The sequence below is a fragment of the Molossus molossus genome, unplaced genomic scaffold (genome assembly GCF_014108415.1).
Source record: "Molossus molossus isolate mMolMol1 unplaced genomic scaffold, mMolMol1.p scaffold_m16_p_4, whole genome shotgun sequence".
NCBI classification, from domain to species: Eukaryota; Metazoa; Chordata; class Mammalia; order Chiroptera; family Molossidae; genus Molossus; species Molossus molossus.
The window spans coordinates 42,337,236-42,363,040 of NW_023425377.1; the positions used below are offsets into that span (position 1 = coordinate 42,337,236).

Genomic DNA, 25,805 nt, shown 5'->3' on the forward strand with positions numbered 1-25,805 from the left:
TCGATGTGAGAGACATCAATTGGTTGCTTCCCACACAACCCCGACCCGGTCCAGGGCTTGAACCTGCACCCCAGGTATGCACCCTTGACCAGAATCAACCTGCAACCCTTCCATGCACAGGCTGACATTGTAACAACTGAGCCAAACTGGCCAGGGCTATTTATTTAATTTAATTTAGTTTTTTTTTTTTTTTTTTATCCTCATCCGAGGACATTTTTCGATATTTCGTTCAGATAGAGTGAGAGGGCCCTGGCCGGTTTGGTTCAGCGGTTAGAGAAACATCGACGTGAAAGCGACACATCGAGTGGTTGCCACCCACACGACCCAACCAGGGCTGGGGACAAACTGCAACCAAGGTACATGCCCTTAGCGGGAACCGAACCCGGGTCTCTCCGGACCGCAGTCCGACGCTCTAACCGCTGAGCCAAACCGGCCAGGGCTTAATTTAGTTTTTTATTAACTCTCACCCCAGGATATTTTTCCTTTGTTAGATAGAGTGGGAGAGAGAGAGAGAGAGAGAGAGAGAGATATCAGTGTGAGATAGACACATCGATTGGTTGCCCTGAATGGGGCTGGGGATTGAACCTGCACTCACTCAGGTACGTGCCCTTGATTGAGAATTGAACCTGTGACCCTTTGGTGCTTAGGCCAACACTAACCACTGAGAACACCGGCCAGAGCTGGAAGGCCCAGTTTAGATGGGGTGGTCAGGGAAGGCTTCAGTGTGGTGGTGTCACTGGAGCTGAGATCTGACAGCCAGGAAGGAGCTAACCTGTGAGAGCAGGGAGAGGACCCAGCCAGGGGGAGGACCTGAGGGGAGAACATGCTCGGCGTGTGTGCTCAACCAGGACAAGGAGCGGCTAGAGTCCAGGAAATGAGAGGAAGGGGAAGGGACCCGATGGTGCAGGGCTTTACCAGTCATGGGAAGGAGTTTGGAGTCCTGTGTTAGTGTCATGGAGAGCGCTGGAAGGTTGTGTGCAAAGCAGTCATTTCTATTTTAAAAGGATCACTGTGACCCCTGAGTGGTTAATGGGTTGGAGGGGAAAGGAAAGAATCAAGGAAACTAACCAAGAAGCCACTGCAGCCCTGCAGGTGAGAAGTGTCGGCCAAGTGGCCGGTGGTGCCTGCGGAGGTGGAGTGAAGGGGATGGACTGGAAGGCGTTTGGAAGTGGAATGGGTCGGCTTGCTGACAGACTGGAAGTGAGGGGCCAGGGAGGTGGAGGGACTAAGATGACTCCCAGGTTTCTGAGTTTTGTAGCCACATGGATGGAGATGCAGGTGCTGCGATAGGATGACTCAGAGCACAGGTCTGTGGAGGGAAATCTAGGCTTCTGTTTTGACCTGGTCAGGTTTAACATTCCCATGGGACATATGGAGGAGGTGTCAGGTGTGAAGTTGGACGTGTGGCTGGAAGCTGTCAGACACTCTGGGCTGGAAATACAACTGGAGAATCTCAGCACAGGACTGGGTACCAGCGCCCAGGGAAAGGGTTTAGACAGAATGAGCAGAGGGCTGGGGCCTGAGCCTGAGAAGTTCTGGCATATACGTGGGAATGAGCAGTGGGGTGCTATGATATACCCAGAACATGACACTGAAATACCTGAAGTATCCCCATGATAAAATAATCTGTGGATGACATGTAGTTCCCAGTGTATAGCTGTGACTCTACTTCTATTTCTCTCTTTCAAGAATGTTTCTAGGAGTTCTGGCTGGGTAACTCAGTTGCTTAGAGCATCGTTCTGATACACCCAAGGGTGCAGGTTGGATCCCTGGTTGCACATACAAGAACCAACCAATGCATGCATACGTGAATGGAAGAACAAATTGATGTTTCTCTTTCTCTCTCCCTCCCTTTCTTCCTCTGTCCCTAAAATTAATTATAATAGTAAAAAAGAATGCTCCTAGGAATGTAAATCAGTCAGAGTAATGTTGGGGTAAGCATCTGCTACTTTCTAGAAAAAAAAAACACCTTAATACAACTTCTACACATTAAACTACACACAACTAAATTATTTGCAGTACAGCTTACAACTGATGGCATCACACATGTTGAGGTGTGTTGGCTGAGAAGTGTGGTTTCAGACCATGACTGGGTACCATTCATTCATCCACCAGATATTTTCTGAGCACTTGCTGTGTATTAGGAGCTGGGGGCTGGGCAGTGGGAGCAGCAGTGGACAAGCCCAAAAGGCCTCTGCCTGCACAGCTCCAGCCAGGCGGGAGCACAGTGGAGTGATTTCGAGTGCAGTGAGCGTACAGCTGGAGAAGCATTGTCTTCTCCAGGAGAGTGTCACCAGGGTCCCGGCCTGGTCCACCAGAGTTGCTCCGAAGAGGTCCAGATGAATAAGCTAGGGGGGAATTGATGAGGCCTGGGTTAAGGTTGGGTGTGGACAGGGGCCCGGCAGACGCAAACACCCAGTGCTGGAGGCGCCCCCCTCCACTGAGGCCCACACCACGGCCAGCCTGTCCAGGACATCGGGAAGGAGGCGGGAGTGGCACGAGAGGCAGCAGCAGAGGCAGGTGGGAGCCAGGATGCAGGGCCTGGGCGCTCCTGCTAGGTGTTTGGTCTCTATCGGGAAAGCGAGGTGAAGAGTGTGAAGTGTGTGCTGAGGGGAGAGGGGTGAGTGTGTCCTATTTGTTCTAAAAGAGCTCTCCGGGGTCTGGGGAGTGGGGTGTGGCTGGACAAGGGAAAGGCAGGAGGTAGTGTCACCTGTACGCAGACAGGGGACTGCATTAATTCCCTTCCAGCCCATCTGACCAGACGTGGCTGAGGATTTGGAGGGTGAGTGCGGGATGGAGGGCAAGGCCAGCCTCGGGCTTCTCTGTCTGTCCCTGAAGCCTGGTCTAGTTTTCCTCTTTCTCGCCCTTCCCTCTAGGAAAACCCAACAGGCCAGCTCAGCAGACCAGGACTTCTGTGCAGATCCCCAAGGTATTCCCACAGGACCCATGTGGGGACCCCGGGATGTAGACACGAGGGAAATGGAGGCCAAAGGGCTGTCCTAAGGGACTGGCAGCAGTGGGCGTGGTGTGGAGTATGGAGTGCAGAGACGTGGGTGGATGCAGGACCTGGGATGGGTGGTGCAGAAATCCACTCACCTCAGGGAGACCCCCCGAAGGGATGAGGGAGACAGGAGTCCCTATTCTAAGGAGCCCTCTTATCCCCCAACCAAGCTGATTCTGACTTCATTTGCCCCACACCTTTCTTTTGCCTCCGTGCTGGTTGGCTTCTGTGCGTTGGGTCCTCAATCCCCTCAGCTGACTGTAGCCAGCTGGGGCCTGAAAGCTTGTTTCAGCCCTGCATTAAGATGTGGATAACCACATCCCTGGCTGTGCTGGACCAGGGGCAGCAGGGCTGTCGGTGGGTGGCACCGCCACGTGCGGCCGCCAGGGGTCGCCAGAGGCCTCGACTCCTGAGCTCGGGCTCCTCCGCCAATGGACGCCGCGCCCCATCAGCGGAGCCAGAGCGCTGCGGGCGCACAAAGCGGCTGGAGGACGCTCGCGCGACGGGTGGCGGGTGGCGGGTGGCGGGTGGCTCGGGAGCGAGAGGCCCGTCAGCTTTCTCCGCGACCGCGCTCCAGGAGCTCGAGCGACTCGGACACGGGGACCCAGGCCCGCCCCCAAGGTACGTGCCCGCGGAACCCGGCGCCCAACTTGGGGTAGTTGGGACCTCCCTGGGACCGCCTGGGGGCTGGCAGGGTCAGGGGCCTGGGGTGTTTCCGGGCCTCTCTTGCCTAAGCGGCAGGGTGGGGAGGAGAGACTCTCCCAGCCGTGGGTACCCCCACCCCATTCTGCCTGAGCCCGGACTGCTGCTGGGATCCCTGTGCTCTGAGCCCCTCTTTACCTCTCAGCTCTGGGCACCTTCCGCCCGAGTGGGGCTTGCGGGTGGGTCAGGGCTCCCCCTTTCTGTGGAGGGGTACTAAAGCCTCCATCTGGGAGTAGCAGTGTCTGGGCACCCAGAAAATACCTGACAGAGGTCTCCTGTAGTTTGATAGCAGCTCCTAATTTGTGACGCAGACTCTTCATGTGTAACTGAGCCCCCCCTTCCTGAGAGGGATCCCCAGGTCTCTAGATCCTGGACAGACGCCCCGGGTGGCTGCGGGATGACCCTGTCCCCGCCTGGAGACCCCCGCCCTGTAGCTGGGGTCTGCGGTGGAAGCCCTCAGCCCTGGGTGCCCATCTCGGGCGCCATCGCCCTGCCCCCCAGGCTCACGCCAACGCGCCCTGCCCCGCAGATGCCGGCGATCGCGGTGCTCCCAGCGGCGTGGTGCTTCCTCCAGGTCGGGAGCCGGCACCTGGCAGCGCTGGCCGGAGGCGCGGGCCCCAAGGGCAATTTCCTGGACAATGACCAGTGGCTGAGCACCGTTTCCCAGTACGACCGGGACAAGTACTGGAACCGCTTTCCAGACGTGAGTGCCCCGCCATGGCCCTGCGGGATGGGGAGCCTCTGTGAGGGGGTGCTCTCTGGAGTGGGGTGGGCAGGGCGCTGGTGCAGACCTGCCCAGGCAGCTTGTTGGTCCCCAGTTCCTGGGCTGCGTCTTTCCTGAGAAGAACTTGAAAGAGAACTTGGAAGGGTTGATTTTCTTTGGCCCTTACCTGTTCCAGGTGTGTGTCTTTGTAGGGCGGGGGGAGGTGACTGAACTAAACATGGTGTGAATAGTGAGCAGCTGCAGAGGGAGAGGCTCCCTGAGCTTCTGAATTCTCCTACTGTTGATGGTTGACTTTGCCAACCCCCCTAGAGAACCTCCCGGGGACAGCGGTGATTTGGGTCATCTTTGGGTGTGCCAGAAGATTCTCTGCTCCAGAGGTTAGGATTGGGGGTGAGCCCAGCTTATTTGTTAGGGAGCTAGGTGTTTCAGGTGCTCCCTGTGATTGGAGGGACATGCCAATGGGCCTGATAAAATGGTGGGGGAAAGGAAATGTGGTTTTAACCACTGGCATCCTTAGGGGAAGGGAAAGGGAGCATGGAGCTCACAGAGTTGGTCCCCTGCCCTGCAGAGGAGCCTTGTTGACACAGGATTGCTCCTCTGAGGGAACCCTGGGAGGGGAGGAAGTTATTTCTGGGTGCCCAGAGGCACATCTGCTGCCTGTCTCTGCCCCAAGGCTGGCTGCTGCTCCCATGTATGCCCCAGAGGATGCAGGGGCAGGAGGCACCTGGTACAGTCTTCCCAGCAGATGGCATCCCTTCTGTGCCATGGGAGCTGCTGCCAGCTCTTTCATAGGCTGCCCCAGGTGGCTGGGGCTGGGCCCTTCCAGATGACTGGGAAAGAAGTTCTATGATACTTGTCATTAGGAAAGCCTGCCTTTGAGAGAGACTTGTACCCCTCTGTTCTTGTCGACTGTCTCAGGGCTCTTGGAGGTGGGAGATGTGAGGGAGCCACCCTCTTTTACTGGCTTGCTCTCAGCCTCACTCTGGGTATCCCCATCCCTTGCAGGGGGAGAGTCTGAGGAGTCCCATTAATCCAGATGTTTTCTTGTACTTTCCAAAGCGCACCTCTCCAGGTCCCATCTCAGAGGAACAGCTGCAACCATAGCCTTGAGTGGGGGCGTATGTCTGTCTCTTCTTTCTGTTCCTTTTCCCACTCCCTCTGGGTGACTTTGGGCTGCTTCTCTTTGAAAGGGGCTTTCAAACACTTTTAATAAGCCTCCACAGTTTATTTGGGGTCTTAATTTTGCAGCAGATAGTCTTCCTGCTCCTCCCACCCGCCCTCGAGATCCCTGCCATCCCTACCCCCGTCCCTGCCCTGTTACCCATCTTCAATCCCTTCTGTTCAGCTTCGAGAAGTCCTGCACTGACTACCTTTGCCCGTGGCTGAAAAAGATGCCCACATTGCCCAAAAGATGCCTAAAGGGAGCTTACTTTCATGGACTAATATAGAGTAGAAATCATTTTCTTTTTGGTTGCTTCTTTTATAATTACATTTTAGATAGAGTTAAGGAACAGAGCAGATGCTTAACTCTGCTAGAGATGGGGAATCGGGCCAGGCATAGAGGAGCAGGGGCCCCTGTGCAGACGGCTGGGTTTGTGTGGCAGCTGGATCAGATTGAGAGCAGTTGTGGTCTCAGAGGGGTGGAAACGTTTACTGTGTATTTGTCCTTGTTCAAGATGCTCTCGTCTCAGTGTACCATAAGCATGGCATTGTGCTTATTTCCCACTTGTCTTTACATTTTTAAAAATTGTGATTTTCTTCATTTCTAATTTCTTTTTATCATCATCTGAGAAATTTTTTTGCATTTATCTTCAGATAAGGGGGGAAGAGAGAGAGAAACACCAATGTGAGTGAGACACATCGACTGGTCGCCAGCCACACTACCCCAACTGGGGCCGGGGACAAACTGCAACCGAGGTACTTGCCCTTAGTGGGAACCGAACCCGGGACTCTCTGGTCCGCAGGCTGACGCTCTAACCGCTGAGCCAAACTGGCCAGGGCCATTTCTAATTTTTTAAAACGGTGATATTTTTCATCCTTGAATCATTATTTTCCAAACCTGACTGATCATGAAGCTCACCTGGGGTGCCTGTTTAATTATAGCAGCCAGCTTCTTTCACTGTAGATTTTGATTCCAGTTTCTGGGATGAGAGCTGGAAATAGATATATTTTGTTAATCTCCCTCTGAGGATATTTTTTACATTGATTTTTAGAGAGGGTGGGAGGGAGGGATGATGGGAGAGGAAGGGATGGAGAGAGGGAAACATCATTGTGAGAAAGACACATTGGTTGCCTCCGACACATGCCCCAACTGGGTCTGTGGATTGAACCTGCAATCCAGATATAGGCTCTTGACCAGAAATTGAACCCATGACCCTTGGGTGAGCAGATGGATGCTCTTGCCACTGAGCCACACTGGCCAGGGATGGAAAGAAATATTTTATTTATTTATTTATTTATTTATTTATTTATTTATATCTCTATTGTTGAAAGTATTACAGATATGTACCCCCCTTTTTACCCTATTGACCCCCTCCTTTTTGCTCCCACCCTTTCTTGTTTCCCCAAACTATTGTCTGTGTCCATTGGTTGTGCATATATGCATATAAGTTCTTTGGTGTAACAAAAAGAGAAAAGTTTCGCCCTGGTCGGTTTGGCGCAGCAGTTAGAGCGTCGGCCGGTGGACCAGAGAGTCCCGGGTTCGATTACCACTAAGGGCATGTACCTCGGTTGCAGTTTGTCCCCAGACCCAGTTGGGATTGTGTGGGTGGTAGCCAGTCAATGTCTCTCTCTCACATCGATATTTCTCTCTCTCTGACTTCTTCCCTCTCTCCTCCCTGCTCTATTTGAAGATAAATGCAAAGATGTCCTCAGGTGAGGATTAGAAAAAAAAAAAAAGATGCTCTAACCACTGAGCAAAACTGGCCAGGGCTATTTTATTGTTAATAACACAGACATATGTGATAAATGTGCTTGTACTTCTGATTCCGATGTCTCCTAAATTAGATCTAAAAATGCTGTCACCCCTGTCTCAGGGATATTTTATGTCCCCCTATGCCATACTGTCTCTGAGGCTCTTGTTAAATAACACTGCTCTCAATGAAGTCTCAAACCATCCTGCCTCTGTTAGAACACGTCCTTTCTCTGCTGGACCCCATCCCCCTGCTTCCCAGCTTCGGCCTCAGTCTCTCTTCCTTGCCTTCGTAGGGAGTCAGAGAAAGGCGCCAGTGACTAGGCCTAAGGGGCCTCAATTATGCTTAAGCCCAAAGGTTCTTAGAAATTGACTAATAATTTCTGTTTCTTTTACACTCACTGAGGATGGCATTCAAATCCAAGTTTCTCTCTAATTCCACAAATTTGACTCTGAAGAAGGCAGTAATTTGATTGGTCAGATTTTAGGGACTCGTTTTCCAGTAAGTGACAAGCCATAAAGGCACAGATGGCGCTAGGGGACAGGCAGGGTTTCTCCCACTGTAGCTGGTGTTTGTCTTTCTTATATAATGATAATAAGATTCAAGAGTTGGTGCTGGGGGCGTGGAAGGTGGGGAACAGGCAGAGCGTTCTAATGGCCTCATTAGTCTGAAATCACTTATGCTCAGCTATGTCATCATAGATGTTCAGGGACAGTAGGTGTCCTCAGTGTCTCTTATCAGGACTCTTCATATGACTTCACCAGTTTTTTAATTGTCCAGCCTTGTCTTCCTCTGCTGTGTCCTGCACAGTGAAGCCAAGTGACTTTATGAAGTGTGAACCTGGACATATCTTACCCGTGGGAAAGGGAGACACATTCAGGGCCCTGGGACAAGAATCAGGGCAGAGTGGCCCCTGCATGCCACAAACCGGGACTTACAGAATTCAGGTTCTGACACAGAACCACATATACCTCAGCCCCTTCAGGGGGTGGCGTTGATGATGAGCAGAAAATGTAAAAGAACTGGAAAATAATTGAAAGGAAATAAAAAATCTAAGGGTTTTTCAAAATAGGTCAACCCTTGTAGGATCCCATATTTTGAATCCTGTATTAAGTGCATATGTGGCCTCGCCCCAAGCAGAGAATACTGGATCTACTTCTGGACGGGATCATGGGGCTGTGGGCCCAAGCAGAGCAGGCTGGTCTGTCCCAGTTTCTGGGTGAGGCCAAAAGCACAGCTGGGAGGGTATGGCGCCTCCCCTTCCAGGCTCTGGGCCTGAGTAAGACGTGGTGCAGGTGCAGCCATGTGGGAAGCAGACTCTGGCCTTGGCAGTTCAATTGGAAGCAGTGACAGGCGCTGTCAGGCAGAGGCGGAGAAACCCAAAGCCAGGGAGCCAAGGGCAGGAGTGGTCCTTGGGACTGCATGTCAGACTTGGGAGTGTGACATGAGGCCGAGCTGGAGCAGGGAGGGTGGCGGGGTTTGGAGTCAGGTAGATCAGCTCCACAGGGGACTCTAATCTGAGCAGTGTGTGGTAATTAGAATTTAGATTCGAGGGCAAGCAGAGCTTGTTAGGAAGCCAGATTTCAGGACAGATCCCTGGCCAGCTGGGGAAAAGTCACATCTGGGGGATAGAAGGCCAGAGAGGCCAAGCCCATCTTTAATTGTCCCCTTCTGAGAACTTTTACCTCTTCTGGTCTTAAAGGCACAGACAGCAAAATCTGGTATCTGCAGTAGGTTGAGGTGCTGGCACCCATCTGTAATCAGAAAACGTCAGTGTTGTGTGGGAGCTCAGGAGGGTCCATAGTCAGCAGGGGAAATAGCCTGAGTTCCTTTCCTTGCCGAGCAGGGAGAACTGGGCACCCTAGCCTCTCTTTGGGTTGAAGGAGTATGCTTTAGCAAGTACCTTTTCTTAAAATTATTTAAAATGTTCTGTAATGAATTTTGAAACAGTCATTCATCCGGAGGGATTTGAAAACCACACACATGACCCGTACCCAGGCAGCTCTGCGGGTAACAAGAAAGTGCCCTTCCCTTCCTCCTTCCTCTGTAAGGATGGACGGAGTGCCTCTCGCAGCCAGGATGACCGCCCTGTGGAGCAGACACTGAGATAAGCTTCTCAAATCACTCGGCACTCTATCCAGTCTCCCAGCTCGCCAAAGACACATGGTGCTGGCTGACCTTTTTGTATTCACATTGTAGGTTCAGAACAAAAGCCATAAAATGGGCTTTTTAGGGTCCCAACAGCCAGCAAAAAGGTGAGATAAACATCTGCATGACTCAGGAATGCCAGATAAGCAGTGTTTATGTTATGGTTTTTTTTTTTTTTTTTCTGTTTGTGAAGTCACTTTGCCTAGAGAAGGTTCCTAAACTTTTAAATGATGTGTGATTCAGTAGGAAAAGGAGGTGGACAGTCTAGCTTCTCACTGAATGATCTAAGTCAGATTTGTTTTAATGGCCTTGATTTACAATGCCCTGTACCTGACCTTGAATGGCAGTGGAAGGGACGCTTTCAACAGTCCGTGTTTGCAGCCTGAACTGGAACCACTGGGCACTCATATAGGAAATCCCCGCGCTCTGATGCTAGGATGAGGAGGGTGTTTGTTAAGGAATAATCCCCTCTGCATTATATGGAGCATTTCCCCTCGCAGGACGTCCATCCTGGCCTGCAGAGAGCACCATGAGGCGAGTCCCAGGTGCCACCACCCTGCTTTCCTCCTGATCACACAGGGTCCACCTCTATTCAGAGCCACCACCTGCCACCCCGCTGCGGTCCTTATTCGCTGGGAGGCAGCCGGTGCATTGGGAGGAGCACAGTGTTTGCTGACAGGCTCACTGAGAACCAAATCCTGCTGCAGATGTGTGCCAGAGGTGTGGCTTAGACACAGGGCCCTTCTCACTGAACCTGTTGCTTTGTTAGAAAGAGGAGAGGAGATCAAAGGACACCCTTGTCGTAGAACTGAAATCAAAAACCATAAATGTGCACAAGGGCAGTTGTTAGGATCAAAAGCACGGGACTGTGCACAATGCAGGCTCTTCCTTCCTGTGTTCTCCACAAGCATCCTAAGCACCTCTGTGTGCCAGAGGCTGAGCCACCTGCTGAGGGTGTAGCACCAACAGGAAGAGCTTACCTAAGCATTTCTTTCTTTTTTTTTTCTATCCTCACCCTAGGACATTCTTTCATTCTTTGTTCAGATAGAGTAGAAGGGAGAGAGAGGAAGACAGAGAGAGAGAAACATTGATGTGAAAGGGACACATCGAGTTGCCGCCACCCGCACGACCCAACCAGGGCCGGGGACAAAACGCAAGTGAGGTACATGCCCTTAGCAGAAACCGAACCTGGGTCTCTCTGGACCATAGGCTGATGCTCTAACCACTGAGCCAAACCAGCCAGGGAGGAGACAAGCATTTCAAAAAACACACTGCCCTCAAACTGGGTGGTTATTGTCCACTTAGTTATTCTATGTCATGAAGACATATTGCATTTTTGTTAGTTTTATGTATATTCACTCTTCTTGATTCATTTCTCTTAGTCTAGTTTGGTTTCCTGCAGGAAAGAGCAAGGAATATTGTTCTTTTCTCTGTATGTAGTACAATGTTCCCATAAGAGTTCAATGAATGTTCATTATTTAAGTACTGTTAGCAGATCTCAGCTTCCAGGAGGACATTTCAGAACAGCATGTAGCGTCAGGCATGGCACATTAAAAATCCCCTCTTACACTTTGTGCTCTGGGTAGACATGGAAAAGGGAAACAGAAGAAGGATCCTTGTCGGGGAAATTCATCTAAACAGGTCACAGCAGCAGGGCGTGGACAGACAGCAGCACAGATGCGGAGAGAAACATAGCTTTGCCAGGTCTCACTACACCTTCTGTTACTTTTTCTGTTTTACTGTAATGAGAAACAGCGAGGCAAAGGAGTGTGTGGTGAAAAAAGGAAATGAGCCTACAAAGTGCATTTGTTACTTGGCTGGCATAATGTAGGTGATTTTAGCAGCGGGTAGAAATAAACTCTTTCAGTGAATTAACTCCATTGTAGGGACAGAGCCTCCTGACGTCAGAGATGCTGCCACTGGCAGGCCCTCCGGAGGTTCCTTGGCAGCAGTGCCACAACCCATCTTCATGTCCTTAAATTAGGGGAACCTCCTTTTTAGGAGAACGAGCCAGGGAAACCTAACAAAATAGCAGCTTCTCACAGTGAATTTTCTTTTCCGCATTAGTTTAAGAAACTGCTGATCAAATGAGCAGAAGAAATGAATTGTGTTTTTAAAATAAGAGCTGGTGTCTCTGACAGTCTCAGGCCCTTTCCTGTTAAAAGGAAACTCTTTCATCTCTCAGGTACCACGTACCCCAGCAAGCCATACAAATGGCCAAGAGACATATGAAGAAATGCTTAACATCACTAATCATCAGAGAAATGCAAATTAAAACATCACCACCTCACACCTGTCAGAATGGCCGCCATCAACAAATCAGCAAACAACAAATGTTGGCGAGGGTGTGGAGAAAAGGGGACTCTAGTACACCACTGGTGGGAATGCAGACTGGTGCAGCCACTATGGAAAACACTATGGTGTTAACTCAAAAAAATTAAAAATTGAACTGCCATTTGACCCAGTGATCCCACTTCTAAAAATATATCCTAAGAAACCTGAAACACCAATCAGAAAGAATATATGTACCCCCATGTTCATAGCAGCACTATTTACAATAGCTAAGATCTGGAAACAGCCCAAGTGTCCATCAGTAGACGAATGGATAAAAACACAGTGGTACCTATACACAATGGAGTACTATGCAGCTGTAAGAAAGAAAGATCTCTTATCCTTTGAGACGACATGGAGGGACCGGGAGAGTATTATCCTAAGCAAAACAAGCCAAGCAGAGAAAGACAAATATCACATGATCTCACTTATTTGTGGAATATAATGAACATAACAGTCTGAGGAACAGGGTAGTCCCAGAGACATGGAAATGGGGTACGGACTGACAATCCCCAGAAGAGGGGGTGGGGGAGGAGAGGTAAACCACAGAACCTATATGCATGTATGCATGAACAATGGACATGGACAACGAAGCTGGGGACAGGGCAAGGGGGGAGTAGGAGGGGGTAATTAGTGGGGGGAAAAGGAGAAACATCTGTAACAAAAATAAATTAATAAAAAATAAAAAATAAAATAAATAAAATAACATTGGAAAATAATGTTATTCCCTTTGTGAGTTCTCATGGGAACTCTGGGGCATTGCAGAGATATGTCCTTGTCATAGAAATCCTAAAATTTTTTTGCTAAATTATGTTCTAATTTGGGTATACCAAAATTAGAAGTTCTGAAAGGAAATTTGGGCACTTGATTAAGATAGAAATAATATTAATCAAAGAGGCAATACAATATTTTACATAAAAATAAAGATGGCACAGTTTCATGAAACCTCAGCTTCTTAAGAATCAAAGACATGATAAGGTCAGCACCAAGATAGAAAATCATTCTGGTGAGAACAGAATCCTTGCAGACCAGATGGATAACAATGTAAAGAATAACCTTTTGTTCTCCCTTGTAAAATCAACCTAAATGCTCTAAGACTACTTTATCATTTTAAAAGATAGATCAAATTCCAGTTTTACATTAATGACAGATGTGACAGTAAGGATTTTCCAGCTCCTCCCACCCCCTTTGTTAAACATATCTTATGAATAAGCCCATCAACACTGAACAAACTTTTCCAAAATTTTAGCCCACTCCTTTGAAATTTTTCAGACTCAGCGTTTGCAGGTATTTTATTTTTTATATATTTTTATTGTCCTTTTAGAGAGAGAGGAAGAGAGAGAGAGACACATAGAAACATCAATGTGAGTGAGAAAAATTGATTGGCTGCCTTCTGCACACCTCCTACTTGGGATCGAGTCCACAACCCCGGCATGTGACCTGACCTGGCATTGAACCAGGACCTCTTAGTCCATGAAACAATACTCAATCCACTGAGCCACACTGGCCAGGCTGTTGGCAGGTATTTTTAACCAAGGTGAATAGAATTTCATTTCTACACACCTTGTTTCTTTCTTTCTTTTTTTTAAATCCTCACCCGAGGACATTTTTCCATTTTTTGTTCAGGTAGAGTGGGAGGGAGAGAGAGAACCAGAGAGAGAGAGAGAAACATCGATGTGAAAGGGACACATCGAGTGGCTGCCACCCACACGACTGACCAGAGCCGGGGACAAACTGCAACCGAGGTACGTGCCCTTAGCGGGAACCGAACCCGGGTCTCTCAGGACCGCAGGCCGATGCTCTAACCGCTGAGCCAAACCGGCCAGGGCTCTACACACCTTGTTTCATTATTCCTTTTCTCATTCAGAACCAGCCAGACCTTTTAGGTCAAAACTCCCTTATTCTTCCCTTGAGAGGCACATCACATTTTCTCACAAGTAGTTGAATTTCATTACTCCTAGTATATAGTCTTAACTATTAACACTTTTAATTGATGTAACGAAATTCTATTTTAAAGACATCACGGAGAGGTAGGTAGATAATTGAGAATTACCTGTTATACACAAGCATTTAAATAGACCAAAAAACTTGCAAGAACGTGTAACATGAGTCACATGCCTTGACACCTCCTCAAAGTGGCAAAGAGGAACACATCCATTGACGTGACCCAAAGATGCAGTCACTCTGTGACATGTGAAAATAAAATGCAAAAAATCATATATTTGTATATTAAGAATATACTGTGTAACCAAGATTTATGTATTCTTGTTTACTTAGAAATTGTCCAGGTATCCAAAAATTATTCATTCATTAACTCCATTTTATATTAGTCTCTCATTTAAAGTTTAGGTGTTGAGAACTATCCTTAAATTGACATCCAATCGAAATTGCTATTGATGTTCATGGTTTTTCAGATATAGAATTGAATTTGGTTGTAATTTTACATTTTCCCCTAGTCTAAGTATTATGTAGATATAACGTCAGCTATTAACATCAGTAACTTAGTGTGAAATGTTTTGAAAGTTCAGATTAACTGGTCTGTTCATGAAAATTATACCAAAATCTTATTTTAAAAGCTTCTTACACTAAAGCCCATACAGATAAAACCAGAGGAAATATATATAACTATTATTAAGCCAAAATTATTCAATCAATCTGATTGGCCTAAGGATTTAACTTGATTACGTAAATTTTGATTCTTGATAAAAATGCCTCCTAGCAAGCATTTACTGTAAGAAAGGATTTTTGTGAATCATTTATAATATTAAGCCCATTTAAAATGGTAGGAATTCAGTTGCTTTATTTTGGAGGGATTCTTGGAATATTATTTATGTAAGTGCTTAAAATCTCTGAAGTAATGAATTAAATTGAACAGACATTGTAATCTAATTTAATCCTACAGGAGAAGGAGCGTATTTCACACAATGACAATTTTTTTTCTTTTTTACATGACCTAATTTTTCTTTCTTTAATTCATTAATTTATTTTTGTTACAAGTGTTTCTCCTTTTCCCCCCATTGACACCCTCCTCCCGCTCCCACTCCCCCCCCCCCAGCATTGTTGTCTATGTCCATTGGTTATGCATATATGCATGTAAGTTCAAATAGCACATGATCTCACTTATTTGTGGAATACAATAAATAAATTAAGAGGATGAACAAAATAGACCCAGAGACATAGAAGTAGGGTTCAGACTGATGAATCTCAGAGGAGATGGGGGGGATATAAACCAAAGAACTTATATGCATATATGCATAACCAATGGACATTTCTTATTGTTACAGACACACAACCTACAGACTACTTACAGCATCAGTTCTGCAAACCCAGTCACAGATCAAGAACAGACAGAGAAACACAGAAATTCACTGGTCAGACCTCAAAGGGGTGTTCTTAATTCCAGGAAGCACAAAATATTTTCTTAGGGGATTCGAACTCACCAATGGCTGAAAAGACTAACAATCTGGATTCTCTGCTGTTTTCCACCCAGCAGAGGATAGATTCCATTATCCCAGTAGAAACCACCAAATGACCAGACTACAAAACTGGAGTCCCAGTCAGTACAGTCACCAGTGTTGAATGGCCTGCTGGTCACGGTCAGATCAGAAGCACAGCTAAAACCAGTCAAGGACCAGAAATAAAGAGGAAAACAGAATAAGACCAGAAGGAGAGGCGGGAAGGGAGGGGAGGCAACGCTGTGTTACCATCTGGGGTCCATCCAGAGCCAGCACCGCATGCCAGGCTGCACCGTCTGTGAGGTGCCGCCCCACGCTGCACAGTTGAATCGGCACTGGCAGCTTAGTCCACTTGGCAGTCTCAGTGAAGCCTCCAAAACTGACAACTTTAATTGTTACAATTTTTAAAATGTTGAAAACATAGAAAATATAGAATGAACATCTGTGGAAGATTTGCTGACATTGATAAGGAAACCAGAAAGGTGGTAAAGCTAGGCTGTGTTTTTGAGAACGGGTTATATATAGTTTATGTCCCCTCCCAAAAAAGGCATTCTTGAGTCATGGTAGTTACTAAAATGATTGTCCAAAGATGCCTCCACTGGAATCCCCAGATCCTGGGTGAATGTTACCTTACAAGGCAGAAGAGATTTTTCCTGGCTGGTGTGGTTCAGTAGATTGAGTTTTGTCCCATGGACCGAAAGGTCCCAGTTCCTGGGTGGGGCATATGCCCAGGTTGTGGGTCAAATCCCCAGTGGGGGGCATGCAAGAGGAGGTCAGTTGTTCTCTCTCATCAATTTTTTTCTCTCTCTAAAATCAATAAAGAAGAATAAAATAAAACAAGGCTGAGCCCTGGCCTGTTTGGCTCAGTGGTCAAAACGTTGGCCTTTGGACCAGAGAGACCTGAGTTTGGTTCCCGCTGAAGGCACATACCTCGGTTGCAGTTTGTCCCCGGCCCCTGTTGGGGTTGTGTGGGTAGCAACCAGTCGATGTGTCTCTCTCACATCGATGTTTCTCTCTCTCTCTCCCTTCCTCCCTATCACCCTTCTGCTCTATCTGAAGATAAATGCAAAGAAAAATACAAGGCTGAAAGGATTTTGAAGGTACAATTTAGGTTAAGGATCTGGAGATGAGGAGAATTTGGATTATCTGAGTGGCTCAGTGTAATCACATGAGACTTTGAAAATGGAAGAGGAAGGCAGAAGGGTAGGCCCGAATGATGCCATGTGAGAGGAACCTGCTGCTACTGGCCTTGAACCCAGTAACACAGTGTCCTCTACAAGCTGAGCTTGGCCTCGGACTACAGTCTGCAAGAACTCCGGGGCCACTGTCCTGCACCCGGGAGGGACTGAATTCTTCCAGCAACCGGAATGAGCAAAAAAGGACTCTCCCCTGTCGGGTCCAGAAAGGAAGACATTCTGACTACAAGTAGGTTTAGTCTGGTGAGACCTGTACTGAGCTTCTGACCTCCAGAACTGTAAAATAATACATTTGCATTGTCTTAAGCCACCAAATTTGTAATAATTTGCTGAGGCAACAATAGAAAACTAACACACAGAGATAGAGATCAAATCTGTTAACATCCTAGTGGCCATTAAAACTATAGCCTTTGAATGTCTCTTTTCTACTAAATAGATACCTACATGTGGTGCAGTTAACTTCACAAGAGTCTGATTTCACAACTGATAGTAAATAGCAGAATCACACATGCGCACATTACTCTAGAGAAATATCTCTGTGTGAATCTGGTAACAGTCTCCCAGCTGACAGTGAAAAATCCTGCTACTCACCTTTGTGCCTACTTTCAGTTCTTTCTTAATTGGTGAGACGAGGAAGCATCATTTCACTCTGTGGACTACAAGCCCCATAAGCCATCACCTTATTTGTAGAAATTAATGTTGTCTTACCTCCATGCCTGACAATAGTGGATGCTAAACAAATGTTTGTTGAGTGAATGAATAAACCTCTGCAACCTCACAGCTAAATATTTCCTGTTGTGAGATCTATGACTCATCCACACTCAGCACCTTCTCTTCTTTTAATATGAATAAACCGTGCTCTCTCTCGCCAGAGACTTTTGCATTTGCTCTTTCCTCTGCCTGGGACCCACACCCCACCCAGCTTGGCTAACAAGCAATCGTACATTAGGTCTCAGCTTAGACCTCACCTCCTCTGGGAAGTAGTGTCTGGTTGCCTCATCTTCCCACATGTCATTCACTGCTCTCAGCCTGTGTGCTCAACACCACAGCACCTAACACATTGTATTTGGTTTGGGCAGACCCCCACCCCCATAGTCTAGTGCAGCAAACCATAATAGTTCAAGCATCAACTCAAGAGTCAGACTGCCAGGATTCAAATCCTGGCTCTACAACTGACTAGCTAGCAAGTTAAATGATCTTTCTGGGACTCAACTTTCTTATTGGTACAAGAGGTGTAATAGTAACGCATCCACTACAGATGGCCACCGTGAGGATTCAATGTGAAGGGCTTGGGACAGAGCTCGGCATATGGCTAACATGTGGGAAGCTATTGTTTTGTGAGTTCTTGAAATCAGAACTACCATGATATTCACCGCAGTCCTCAGTGTCTGACACAGACATAGAGCAGGTACTGAGTGTTTTTTGGTGACTTGAATAGAATTGTGATCCAGTGAAGATCATCCTTTTGTGGGACCAGAATAGGAGATAAAAGAACAATGTCTTGATAGTGAGATGAACTACTCAGAGAGGCTCACTTCAGAGGCAGGAGAGACCTTTCCCCTGGAATGTCTGGGAGTCAGTGTACTGGCTCTGGTGCTCCCCGGGAGGGCGCTGTAGACTCCGCTCCTCGGGACATCTGCCTCATCACATCGCAGATGCAAGCAACCTGTCCCCAAAGGACATGGATTCTCAGCAATGGCCATCTCTTCTGTCCCTACCTCCCCAATACACACACACACACACACACACACACACACACACACACCTCCCTCCCTTTGTCCCACCTCACACTTTCACACTTTTTGGATGAGGACAGTGTCCAGCTGTCTTGAGACCCATTATATTGACCCTAGGGATCAGCCTTTGAATTTTGCAACAGCTTGCTCAGGCCCTGTGGAATATAAAAGAACTTGCTCTAGTTTAAAAATGCAGGATTACTCTTTTCCTTGTTTGGTTATTGGGTTGGGTAGCGGGGCTATCATGCACACACACACACTCTCTCTCCTTTGTTTTTTGGTTCACAGATTGAGACCTTCCTTCCTTTAGCCCTTCTGCCCAGTGGGTGGGAAGCATCAGCCCAGGCAGGAACAGCACAGCCACGCACACAGGCAGAAACTGTGATGACTTAATCAAGCTCATGCTCCTGCAGGCATCTGCATTCAACCCCCACAGAGTGAAAACAGAACATCAGTTAGGAGAAAGGCACAGTTACTTTGCAGAAATTACCCCGCAGCAGCCTAGAATTTGTACATGGACACTGTGTATGACAAATTTTATACACTCAGGATGGTGATGACCTCCTAGACAAAGACTTTATCATTTCCTCTCCTGTAATAGGCAGAGGCAGCATTGATCACGTTAATTCAAATCAAAGCCCGAATCAACTTAATTAAGGCTGGGTTGCATTTTTCTTAAGACTTACCTCTGGTTTATTCTTACTTTCCCCTTACAGGGGTTTTCCAGGTGAGAGTATGAAATGTTCACTGGATCTTTCCCCCCACGAGATGGTGACCAGAAAACTGCCATTCGAGGAGCAGAACTTGGAAGAAGAGAAGAATATATTGAGTGGACAGTTCCCTGAAGTGTCCTGGCCATTTCCCCAGCCAGCCTGTAGTCAGGGTGTCCACTCCTTTAGCCTGCCTGGAACTGAGGAGGAACATCCCACCAGCCATCCTGGAAGCCAGTATGACTAGTACCCCAAATATCCACCTTCGGACCCTCATAAGGTCATGCTATGAGATCTCTGGAGCCATATAGAAAAAGATACCACAGAGGTGCTCAGTTTTTCCTCTGTACTCTGTGCACTAAACCCAAAGTCTGCTAATTTTATGTTGTTCTCCTGCCTACGAGCATGTTTGCGGGCTTAAGGTTCCTATGACCCCGGTGGCTCCCCCGTCACGCACTGATGACAAAATTGCAAGGCAGATATTAGCTGCCGAACAGAATGTCAAGAACTTAAAAACATTATTGACCCTCAACCCCAGCCACACCAACCCTGGAAGATATACTGAAGGACCGCTGGCTCAACATGGGCCAGGCAGAGACACTGAGGTTGTACAGTGAGCCACTCCGGGGGGGGGGGGGGCGGGGGGCGAACCACCAGGTCATAAAAATAATGAGGAATGTGGGATTTAAGAAGCATTAAGATACATGAATCTGTAACTAGAAAAAAATATGATAATATTATGGGAACCTATCTAATGTTACCTACACCACCACCCAAGATGAAGGACTGCACCATTAGGGTTAGGCCCTGCCCCTCCCTTGACCCCAACATCAGCCTTCCTGAACCCAAGGGGTTGAGGCATCAGGGCAGGGACCCAGCCATTTTCCCAGTCAGCCTGGAGTCAGGGTGCCCACTCCTTCAGCCTACCTGGAACTGAGGAAGAACATTCCACCAGCCATCCTGGAAGCCAGTATGACCAGTACCCCAGCCGGCCAGGAAGAAAAGACCATCACTCCCCCAGGCAGCCCAGAGGTAAGAATGACCACTCCCCCAGCCAGGGTGGAAGCAAGGACCACCACTTCAGTACTTGGCTAAAAGACATGGACCGCTACCCCCGGTTCAGCCCTCCTGTGTGACCCGGGGGGCTCAACCATCACCCACAGCACCAGCACCAGCAGGGTTGGTGGAGCCCCCGAGGAAACCACCAATGAAAACTGCCTTCAAGCTGCTCATCCTGATGGTGGGTCCCAAACCTCTTCCTCTGACCACAGCAGGTACTGATCAGAGTTTCTATCTCACATTTATGTTTCTCTGTCTCTCTCTCTCTACCCCCTTTCCCTTCCTCTCTTACTCCAAAAGAAATAAAATAAAATAAATAACATCATCAGGTGAGGATTAAAAAAGAATCTGATACACTGTAGTCATTGCTATGAAGATGACAAAGGTGACGAGCTGGGTGAGGTGGGAAGGATGGATGGATCAGGGGAGCCCTCACTAAACAGGTGATATTTGAATTCCGACCTGGGGCATGAGACTCTTCATTTTTATTTTATTTTATTTTATTTGCATCTTACAGATTTTCACTTCTGATCAAGTAAATATCAATCTTTAATGTGCCACATAAACAAAAAGCTCTTTGGTTTTTTTTTATTTTTTTCCCATAGTAAGAGTCATGAGACCAAAAAGTGAGAAAACTGCTGTGGTTTGTGCCCAGCCTCACAGTATGTCACAGGCACCATTGTGATGAAAGGACAGCCAGTCCCATATAAGGCCCTGGCTGGACTGAGGTTCTCGTCCGTCAGAGCCCAGGAAGCTGATTGTAGTGAACTGTGGTACTAGGACTAGTTGTTGGCTTGTTCGCTGTCATTTTCGTTTTTGTTCTTTGTTTTTCTGTTTTTGTTTTTTATTTTGATTCTTTTTCTTATTTTTCTTTAGTTTATTATTTTAATTTATTATTTTAATTTATTTTTTTGTTTGTTTTTAATTTTCTTAATTTTTTCTTTTTTTCTCTTTTTTGTTTGACTATTTTATTTTATTTTGTTCTTTGTTTTTAATTTTCTTGTTTCTTATTTTTGTTTTGTTTTGTTTTGTTTTTCTTTTCTCTCTCTCTCTTTTGCTTTTGAGCCACCATGTATACCCGTGCAGCCCTCTCTGACATCAAGGAGCTGCACGTAGGGAATTATATCCTCCTAAAAACCATCGGCTGGGGAGCCTTTGCCTCAGTGTGGCTGGCGCGGCACACTGTAACGGGCAAAGAAGTGGCAGTGAAGGTTCTGCGTCAACAGGGCCTCTCTGATCCTTCTGATGAAGTCCATGCTCTCCAGGTACTAAAACACCCCAACATCGCCCAGTTGTTTGAAGTGGTTACCACTGAAGACAATGTATATCTCTTCCAAGAGTATATCAGCGGCGGCGATTTATTTGATTATCTGAAGAATAGAAGCCGCATGGCAGAGGAGGAAGCCCGAACTACCTTGCGCCAATTAATATCTGCGTTACAACACTGTCACAAACGCGGCATAATCCATAGAGATGTTAAGCCTGAAAATATACTGCTAGATGGGGATAACAATGTGCGGTTAGCAGATTTTGGCTTGAGTGCAGTACTTAAAGATGAGAAGCTAACAGACTGCTGTGGGACTATCCCATACATGGCGCCTGAGGTATTGAAGTGTGAACCTTATGATGAAAAGGCCGATGTATGGAGTGTCGGAATAGTCCTCTACAAGATGCTAACAAAACACCTACCATTCAAGGGGAAGAACACCAAGGAGGAAGAGAATAGTATATTGAGAGGACAGTTCCATTTACCAATGTATCTCTCCCACGGATGTAGAGACCTTTTGAAGAAATTATTGACCTTCAACCCCAGCAAGAGACCAACTCTAGAGAATGTAATGAAAGACCGCTGGCTCAACTTTGGCCAGTCAGAGGCCCTCAGGCCATATGTTGAGCCACCCCAGGGGGACCTGAATGCTCAGATAGTAAGCATCATGATAAATATGGGCTGGGAGGAACATGAGATACGAGAATCGGTAACTTCAAAAAAATATGATAGTCTTATGGGGACCTATCTAATTTTATCTATGACAACACCTCAAATGAAGATATCCACCATTAAGGTAAGGCCCTGTTCCTCCCCTGACCCTAACATCAATCCTTCTGCATTCCAAGGGGTTCAGGCAGAAGGGCAAAAGGGCGGAGACCCGGCCACTTTACCACCCAGCTTCGAATCAAGGCTGCCCACCTCCTCAGCCAGCATGAAAGGGGGGAAGAACATTCTGAAACCAAAAACCACCACGTCCCCAACCAGGGAAGACGTGAAAACCACCACCACCCCAGTCAGGGAAGAAGTGAAAACCACCACACCCCCAACCAGGGAAGAAGTGAAAACCACCACCCCGCGAACCCGCGAAGAACCAACCACCACCACCATCCTACCCAGAGAAGATGAGAAGACCACCACCATCCTACCCAGAGAAGATGAGAAGACCACCACCATCCTACCCAGAGAAGATGAGAAGACCACCACCATCCTACCCAGAGAAGATGAGAAGACCACCACCATCCTACCCAGAGAAGATGAGAAGACCACCACCATCCTACCCAGGGAAGATGAGAAGACCACCACCATCCTACCCAGGGAAGATGAGAAGACCACCACCATCCTACCCAGGGAAGATGAGAAGACCACCACCATCCTACCCAGGGAAGATGAGAAGACCACCACCATCCTACCCAGGGAAGATGAGAAGACCACCACCATCCTACCCAGGGAAGATGAGAAGACCACCACCATCCTACCCAGGGAAGATGAGAAGACTACCACCATCCTATCCAGAGAAGAAGAGGAGACCACCACCATTCTACACAGAGAAGAAGAGAAGACCACCACCATCCCAGCCACGGAAGAAACAAGGAGCACCACTCCAATACCTGGCCCAAAGTCAGGGACCACCACCTCCAGTACAGCCCTCCGGGGTGACCCTGGGAACTCCCGCATCATGTACATCAGCAGCACCAGCAGGGTTGGTGGAGCCCCCGAGGAAACCACCAATGAAAATAACCCTCAAACTGCTCATTCTGATGTCGAGTCCTTAGCCTCTTTCCCTGGCCACATCCAGGGCCAACAGAGTAAGGCTAAGAGGGCATTTAGGGTTCTTTTAGGACTTGTGTGCTGTGTGCCATTTGGTCAGAAAAGATGGTTAAAAAAGACAAGAGTGAAACCGATATAATTTTTATTTATTTATTTATTTACAATTTTTTTTTTTTTTACCGATTTTAGAGAGGAAGTGAGGGGCAAAGAGAGATAGAAACATCGATAAGAGCGAACATCAATTGGTTGCCCCTGCATTCCTCCCACTAGGATCAAGCCCACAACCTGGGCATGTGTCCAGCCAGGAGTGAAGACCACCACCATCTAAGACAGGCAAGAAGTGAAGACCACCCCCCACACTTGAACTAGAGAAGAAGCAAAGACCACCATCATCCCAGCCAGGAAAGAAGCAAGACGCACCCCATCCCAGCCAGGGAAGAAGCAAGGAGCATCACCATCTCATCTAAGAAAGAAGCAAGGAGCACCCCATCCCAGCCATGAAAGAAATGACGAACACTACAATCACAGCCAGGAAAGAAGGGAAGACCACCACCAATCTACCCAGGTGAGAAGCAAAAAGCCACCACCATTCAGCCACAGAGGAAGCAAGGAGCACCCTATCCCTGCCAGGGAAGAAGCAAGGAGCACCCCATCCCAGCCAGGGAAGAAGCAAGGAGCACCCCATCTCAGCCAGGGAAGAAGCAAGGAGCACCCCATCCCAGCCAGGGAAGAAGCAAGGCGCACCCTATCCCTGCCAAGGAAGAAGCAAGGAGCACCCCATCCCAGCCAGGGAAGAAGCAAGGAGCACCCCATCCCAGCCAGGGAAGAAGCCAGGAGCTCCCCATCCCAGCCAGGGAAGAAGCAAGGAGCACCCCATCCCAGCCAGGGAAAGAGCAAGGAGCACCCCATCCCAGCCAGGGAAGAAGCAAGGCGCACCCCATCCCAGCCAGGGAAGAAGCAAGGAGCACCCCATCCCAGCCAGGGAAGAAGCAAGGCGCACCCCATCCCAGCCAGGGAAGAAGCAAGGAGCACCCCATCTCAGCCAGGGAAGAAGCAAGGAGCACCCCGTCCCAGCCAGGGAAGAAGCAAGGCGCACCCCATCCCAGCCAGGGAAGAAGCAAGGAGCACCCCATCCTAGCCAGGGAAGAAGCAAGGAGCACCCCATCCCAGCCAGGGAAAGAGCAAGGAGCACCCCATCTCAGTCAGGGAAGATGCGACGAACACCACCATTCCAGCCAGAAAAGAAGCAAGGAGAACCACCACCCCAGCCAGCGAAGAAGCTAGGCGCACCACCATCCCAGCAAGGGGGGAAGCAAGGAGCACCACTCCCATACCTGGCCTAAAGTCAGGGACCGCCATCTCCAATTCACCCCTCCTGTGTGACTCTGGAAATTTCCCCATCACCCACATCAGCAGCACCAGCAGGGTTGGTGGAACCCCCTGGGAAACCGCCAATGAAAACCTTCAAGCTGCTCATTCTGATGGTGAGTCCTCAGCCTCTTTCACTGGCCACATCCAGGGCCAACAGACTAAAGCTAGGAGGGCCTTTAGGATTTTGTTAGGACTTAGGTGCTGTGTGCCATCTAGTCACAAATGGTGGTTCAAGAAGACAAGAATGAAACTGATATAATTTTTATCTATTTAGAAATTTTTATTGTTTTCTTTATTGATTTTAGAGAGAGAGGATGTGGGAGGGAGAGAGAAATAGAAACTTCGATGAGAGAGAACATCGATTGGTCTCCTCCTGCACGCCCCCCACTGGGATCAGGCCCACAACCTGTGCATGTGTCCTGACTGGGAATCGAACCTTTGAACTCTTGGTGCATGGGTTGATGTTCAATCACTGACCACACTGGCTGGAATTTTTTTTAATTTCTAAATTATTGTTTCCCCTTTTTATTGCTTTAGAAAGAGAGGAAGGAAGAGGGAAAGAGAGATGGAAACTTCGATACGAGAGATCATCAATTGACCACCTCTTGCATGCCCACCATTGGGGATCTGGCCCACAACTTGGGCATGTGTCCTGACCGGGAATGGAACCAGTGATCTCTGGGTGCATGGGTTGATGTTCAGCCACTGATCCCCACCAGCCCGGCACTGATACAATTTTTAAAAAGTGTCGCTGGCCACCACAGACCATAGTCGAAGATTCTGTGAAGATCAAGCAGCACCCCCAGAATGTTGAAGCTGAAGGTACTGAGCTCCTAGGAGGCCGGCCACGTGGTGCAGGTGATGAACCAGATGCTGGACACAAACAGCTGCGATGAGAGCGGTTCCGGGAATACACGCTGTGTAAGGTGAGAGGACTTGGTGCAGCGGACGATGGGTTGTACAGACTGCCGAGGCGTTCTCTGCACCGGGGTTCCCATCAGGAGGGTATCCAGTATCTCCGTGGCCTTCAGAAGCATCTTATCCAAAATACCTGCTGTGCTTGGAGATGGCCTGGAGCCCTGGGGGTCGAGAGGAGAGGCTGCCTTCGCTGTGGGACCACCCCTCTTCCCACCCTGAATGAAACTTCAGACTCTGGACTGTTTTTCCTGGAGCCCTTCTTTCTCCCCTGCTGTACTCTGCTCCCATGTTTGTGGGGTGTTCTCATTAAAGTATTTGGTTCTCTCCAATTCTGTAATACACTTGATGCTCCAGAAGATGTGTTGGCTACTCTGGTTTTCATCCTCTGCACAGAATTGGGGCTGTGCATCCTGTAGTGTGAGAAGCGTGCAGTGTGCAGTATTGGGCCTTGATGACGGGAACTCCGACAGTAACGATGTGGTTCTGCAGGGAAAGGCCAGCACCC

The 25,805-nt window shown here is 48.1% G+C and overlaps 1 protein-coding gene across 1 annotated transcript; it reads left to right on the forward strand.

The window, feature by feature from the left end:
- Positions 1-21,044: 21,044 nt before the first annotated feature.
- Positions 21,045-25,278, forward strand: LOC118643748 (serine/threonine-protein kinase MARK2-like). Its single transcript, XM_036282152.1, has 2 exons — positions 21,045-23,049; positions 25,085-25,278. Exons 1-2 carry the CDS (start codon positions 21,045-21,047, stop codon positions 25,276-25,278), a joined length of 2,199 nt encoding a protein of 732 aa, XP_036138045.1.
- The last annotated feature ends 527 nt before the right edge of the window (positions 25,279-25,805 follow it).